Consider the following 6,211-nt stretch of genomic DNA (forward strand, 5'->3'; position numbering starts at 1 on the left):
TGTTCTGGTTGGGTGATGGTGTTCTGGTCAGGCAACAGCATTCTGGCCAGGTGACAGATCCTGGTTGGGTGATGGTGTTCTGTTTGTGGTCAGGTGACAGCATTCTGGCCGGGTGACAGATCCTGGTTGGGTGATGGCATTGCGTTTGTGGTCAGGTAGCTGCATTCTGGCTGGGTGACAGCATTCCGGTCGGGTGATGAATTCTGGTCGGGAGACAGTGTTCCATTTGTGGTCAGGTGACACTGTTCTGGTTGGGTGACGGATTCTGGTCGGGTGATGGCATTCCATCCGTGGGATGTGACCTTGTTCCTGCTGTGTGACGGTGTTCCGGTCGGGTGACACTGTTCTGGTCGGCTGACAGCAGTGCCCACTGTACCCTGGCTGGAACGCTGAGAGGTGCCCCTCCTCACCGACGAGTCGCTCAGTGCAGAGGCAGGACTGCCGTTTGGATCTTCCGATGAGTCACTGTGGCTGTTGCCCCCCCCAGAGACGCGTCACTGTGATTCAGTGCTAAGTGAGTGTCGGGTGGGGGCTGCAGTGGTCCCGGTTAGAGGCTTAATTGACACCCTGGGTGCAGACTGAGACGGAACCACACCTCCCACTGCTGCTGGGAAGACGTCAGCGCCACGTAGGGAAGGCATCTGCTGCCTCTCGCCCGCCTGCTGGGAGCAGCCTCAGCCGCCAGCACTAAGCCAGCACCTTCCGGGTCCACCGCTCGGGGCAGAGAAGGGAGGGCACCCTTGCCACTGGCGGCTTAGACACTGAGACAGGGCTCATGTTAGAAGTCATAGAAGGTAAGTGCCACGCTGGTGGCTGTCCCTCCAGTTGTGTGTGTCTGGGTGTCCAGGCTGCCTTGATCATACTGTCATTTGCACAGAGAAAAGAGAGGCCGCCTAGGTGGCTCGATACAATCATGCCTTCAAGTGCCTTTGCTGCTTCTCAGAGGTGGCGCTCCCCAGAGAAGCATCGTAACTTCCCCCCGTATCGTGGCTCTGCCCAGGCTCAGGGATGCCGTCGTAGAAGTCGCAGGAGCCTCCCATGACTTAAACCAGCGAGGAGATGGCTTGTGTCAGGAGCATCAGGGAGAAACTGCCGAGGGGTTTCTGAGCCGATGACCTGGTCTTGTTGGAAGCAGGTCTGGAGAGTCAGGCTGGGGGCATGCCAGGCTGCCAAGAGCTGCAAGAACGCACCTGGGCTAGGGGTGAGCTGTTCACCGTGAAACACCGGGACTCCCAAGGGAGCCACTCGGCAGCAGGGCTAGTCCCTGTCCTCCTGTGACAGTCAGCGCCAGACTTCAGGCTGACGCCCTGCGAGTGTCCCAGGACGCGGCCTCGTTCCGAGATCCCTGTACTGACACAGGTCAAGGGCCGTTCATCAGTTCATCCGGGAAGTCACTAAAGTGCATCTTTTTAACCGATAGATAACCTACTGCCGTGTTGGGCACAGGTTGAACCAAACAGTGTTTTTCTGAAGACAGTGATTCCCCGGAGCTGTTTTTGTTTCAATTTCCTCATGACATGTTGTTGTTTATTTGTCTGAAAAGTAGTTTGTCCCACAAATGCCTAACATGCCGTGTCTCTCTCTCTCTCTCTCTCTCTGGCCCTGTGCGTATCCAGTTAATGGGACCCCTGGTAGCCAGCTGTCCACTCCGCGCTCCGGGAAGTCCCCGAGTCCGTCGCCCACCAGCCCGGGAAGCCTCCGGAAGCAGAGGGTAAGGATGGGCTCGCTGGTTGCAGGTCTGCCGGCCCCTGGTGCGCTCAGCACAGGTGGCGCGTCCTCCCAGTGCCGCCGGCATCTCGGTCACCACAGGCCAGGGCAGGAGGTGGTCACCGTGGGGGGCCTCTCAGCCAGGCCGTGGGGCTTTTCACTGCTCAGTAACCTCTTCCCCTTCTCAAGGCTGAGGAGAAAGGCCACATGCTGCCTCGCTTGTAAACCTCCCTCCCCAGCTCCTTGTTCTGAGCGCCTGCAAGACTCCTTGGGGGCTGGTTTGTAAGCCTCCTCCGTTGCAATACGTTTGATTGGGTCCAGGTTTGCTCGTCAGCCCCTCCAGGAAAAGTGAAAGTGTCGTTGTTGGAGGAGGGCTCTGGCGGGCAGTTGTTTCAGGGTGCAGAGCGGGGCTGGGTACCTAGTGACCCCCTTCCCGTCCTCACTGTGCATTTCTGTTTTAGTCTCTTGTGTACTACAAAGAGCTCTGGGTGGCCCAGGGGGTAAGGCATTTGGCTGCTAACCAAACCGTCAGTGCTTTGAACCCATCAGCCACCCCATGGAGGAAAGATGAGACAGTCTGCTTCCGTAAAGACTGACAGCCTTGGAGACACTATGGGGGATGCTATGAGTTGGAATCAACCCTATGGCAGTGAGTTTGGTTGCTTTTGTGGGGTATAACCTATGAGTAGTGGCCGGGGCCTGAGGGCCAAGTGGACAAGTTGCTGGAAGTAGAACTAGTTTCTTCACGCTACGAAATGGGGTGGTGGCCAGCCCCGCCTTCAGGCTTGGGGGACAGCTGCTGTTGTCTCCTCACCTGTAGCATTTGTCCATTCCAGAAGGAGCAGGCAGGAGCAAGAAGCATGGGAAGGAAAGACGGGGGTGGGAGGTGCGTGTAGGGAGGCATCTCCCTGACGGTCAGGGTCCAGCCCCTCCTCCACGGCTCTTGGATTCCAGCCCCAAGGGCTGCCGGGTCTCTGCTAGGGTTTGCTTTGCAACGAAGCGCCTGAGTTCCATACATTTCAGCTGCGCCCAGGCTGGAACCCCTCTGTGCACAGCCCATGCCAAGGTTCTGTCTGCAGGTGTCCGAAGTGCCGGCCGGTTAAAAGAGGGGGGCAGGGGAGCCCCATCCCTCTGGGGCCCAGTGCACCAAATGTCCGGTCCGGTTCTCTTTTGCTGCCCATTCACCTGGCGCCAGGCTTCCTTTGTGAGATGTGATGAGGCCTGAGATCTGCCGTGAGCTCTGACGCTAAATGGTTGTGTGATGTCAGAGTTCCAAAAGGGGCCGTGAGAGAAAGGGGCTCTTCCGGCCAGGAATGTCGTCACCCCCTTCCTGTCCCCCCCGAGTGTTTGCAGTACAGATGTCTTCTTGGTGCCAGTAGGATCTGTCACGTTAAAGTACAGGACTCATTGGTGAATAGCTCTCTCGTCTTCTTAAGGTCTGTCCTTGAGTGGCCAAGGGTTAGTGTGGCCACTGTTCTCGGGGGGTCACCGGCAGTTCCCTTGTGTACAGGCAGTGTGGCGGAGGATGACCCTCTTTTCTGGAACATTCCTGCTCTCTTGAAATTATTCTCTGGTGACTTGTTTCTTAGGGGTCATCAAGTCTTCTCTGAGGCATGGTGACCCCGTGAGACAGAGTGGAACTGCCCCACAGGGTTTCAAGGCTGTCATCTTTAGGGGAGCAGGGCAAGTCTTTCTCCTGGGGGTTTGAACTGACCAGTTTTCAGTTAGCATTTGAGTGCTGAACCCCTGTGCCGCTGGGCTCCGAGTCAGCACTCAACGGATGCTTAACACACCTGCTGTTTCGTCTGTTTCTCAGATCTAGTGGATGCCACATTTTCCTGTGACTTCTAAAGACCTAATCTCCGATTTCAAAAACAAACCCACTGCCAGCGAGTTGACTCCAATTCATAGCGACTCGCATAGGGTTTCCAAGGCTGTCAGTCTTTATGGAAGCACTCACCTCGTCTTTCTCCCACAGAGGCTCATGGGTTCAAAGCACCAACTTGGTTAGCAGCCCAGTGCCTTAACCACAGCGCCACCAGAGCTCCTCACCCCAGATCTAGTTCTTTCCAAAATCCATCGCCGTAGAGTCGGTACCGACTCATGGTGATGCCATGTGATGGGTAGACCTGCCCTGTGGGGCTTCCTGGGCTGTAATCTTTAAGGGAGCAGGTCCTTCTCTCAGGGGTTCCCACTGCCGACCTTTCAGTTAGCAGCAGAGTGCTTACCCGCTGTGCCACCAGGCCCTCTTTTGGGGGGTACACTTAGCACGGACATTTCCTTTATCCTGTGAGCTCGCTGAACTAAGACTCAGAATTTCCTGAGACAACTCACACTCAGTTATTGAGACTCTAGGGCAGGTTGGGGGTAGCATAGTGGCTAAGACACTTGCCTGCTAACCAGACGGCTGGCGGTTCAAACCCACCAGACACTCCTCGGAAGGAAGGTTGGGCAATCCTACTTCCGTAGTGATACTGCCTCGGAAACCCAAGGAGGGGTCGCTTTGAGTCGGGGCCGACTCGACGGCAAACAACAACAACAACAACAACAGGGCAGGTTGGGAGTCCCTGCCATGATGGGTTTCATGTCCTCCCTGCTTGCTCCTTGGGGACGCCTGCTCCTTGGTGACAGCAGCCCAGCTGTCCCTTGCTCCTTCTGGCCCGTCTTGTTCACGTCCCTTTGCTTCTCTGTTCAGCTGAGGCAGAACCTTGTCACCCCGCTGCTAGCAACCCACAGCCATTTAGTCATGAGAATTTCCAACGCTGGGGGAAATGATTAGGCGACATGATTTCCTTGGGGGAGAAGAAGAAGAAAACCAACGCCCCTTTGTTTTAGGGGGACTGGAGGTTTATTTGTTGACATCTGAAAGCACTGATTAAGTGCACGTTGTTAGCAGGGTGCTAGACGTATCAGAGATAGTCGAGTTTGGAATCTGAGCCACCAAGTGGCATCCTCCGTCCACCCGGGGGCGGTGTCAGGGTATGGAGACGTCCATCCTGCTCCCGTGTTGGATCTTGGGCTGTCAAGAGAGAGGCTTTCACCTGAGTGCGCCCGCAGCTGTACAAATCACCCCGCCCTGCAAAAACGGGCCAAGAGTGTCCCTAGGACACAGGTTCTGTTTCTAAGGTGGCCATGTTCTGTAATGGCAGGCCGACCTCCTGTGCAGGAAATTGTGAAAAAAGTGAATGTCGGCGTGTGCTAAAGGTAGGCGTTTGAGAGAATAAATTAACTCCCTTTTTTTTATTGCAACTCGGCAGACAGGAGCTGCTTCTACTTCTCCGTCCGCGCTGCTTAGCAACAAGGCCGGGAAAGCAGCTGGCTGTCCCCGTCCGCACACACGCACGCACACACACGTGCACACGCATGCACACACGCACACTTCCTGCCCCATTTAGAATCTAAGCTGCTTTGTAAAGGAATTTGGAGACTTTTGTTTGCCATCTTCACAAAAAGAGCATGCTTATTTGGGCACATGAGGGTGGTGGGGATTTCAGCACCTCCTTGGCTTTTCTTCCCTGCACTTCCGGTTGTAACGTCTCCCATCTTGACATTCCCAAGGCCGGGCCTTGCACAGCCATGTCTGTCCCCGAGATCCTTTCCTTTCTGTCTGTGTGGCCACGTGCCCAGTGACTTCCGGATTCTTCCCACATGTCTGTTAGTAACACTGGCAGCTGGACCCCTGTGGTGCACGGAGCGGGCCGTGAAGGCACCCCTGGACTTTTCCGGGTCCCATTCCTTACCGTGTCCTGTGTTGTGGGTTGGATGGAATCACCGAGCTCCGCCCGCACCGCTGACTAGGGTGCATTATGGCGTCAGTCAGACGGAGGGAGCCGTGGGCGTCTCCGCGCAGCCCCGGACGCGCGCTCCAGATTCAAACTGGTTGCTGGGCTACCAGCAGAGAGAGCTGGTGGCGCCAAGGGGTGGGAGGCGGAAGGCAGGAGGCGACGCGTGAACGGCTGGGGAGCAGGGCAAGGGCCTTGGGGGGGGGGACGGCTTGCGTTTCCTGTCTCGCAAAGGCACGATTTTGGAGACGTGGTGTTTACTGGGTTGACGTCAGGAGCAAACACTGCAGCGGCAGCTCTGGGGCCAGCCTTGGCCATGAGCACCAGCCAGGGCTCCTGCTAAATGACATTGTGAGGTAAACATCTTCCTCTCCCTCCTGGAAGCAGCCCTGGTGGCAGAGTGGTTAAAGCGCTTTTCTGACAACGGAAATGTCCGTGGTTTGAACCCACCAGCCCCTCGGCATGAGAAAGATGAGGCAGTTTACTTCCCTAAAGATGACAGCCCGAGGAACTCCATAGGCACAGTTCCACTCTGTTCTGTAGGGGCGCTGTGGGTCAGAATGGACTCCACAGCAGTGGGTGTGGCTTGGGCCTTGCTTCTGTGAAGATTGACAGCCTGGGAGACCCTGTGGGGCAGTTCCACTCTGTCCTCTAGGGGCGCTGTGGGTCAGAATGGACTCCATGGCAGTGGGTGTGGTTTGGGCTTTGCTTCCATGAAGACT

At 56.3% G+C, this 6,211-nt stretch overlaps 1 protein-coding gene across 1 annotated transcript in view; it reads left to right on the forward strand.

The window, feature by feature from the left end:
* Positions 1-775: 775 nt before the first annotated feature.
* Positions 776-6,211, forward strand: part of LOC103207648 (serine/threonine-protein kinase DCLK1) — an 83,360-nt gene continuing 77,924 nt past the window's right edge. Inside the window, exons 1-2 of the mRNA XM_007953295.1 lie at positions 776-794; positions 1,617-1,711. Of these exons, the coding sequence (XP_007951486.1) occupies positions 776-794; positions 1,617-1,711 (114 nt within the window). The remainder of the gene's footprint in view (positions 795-1,616; positions 1,712-6,211) is intronic.

Source organism: Orycteropus afer, unplaced genomic scaffold (assembly GCF_000298275.1).
Source record: "Orycteropus afer afer isolate SDZICR_OR568_19922 unplaced genomic scaffold, OryAfe1.0 scaffold00384, whole genome shotgun sequence".
Classification (NCBI taxonomy): domain Eukaryota; kingdom Metazoa; phylum Chordata; class Mammalia; order Tubulidentata; family Orycteropodidae; genus Orycteropus; species Orycteropus afer.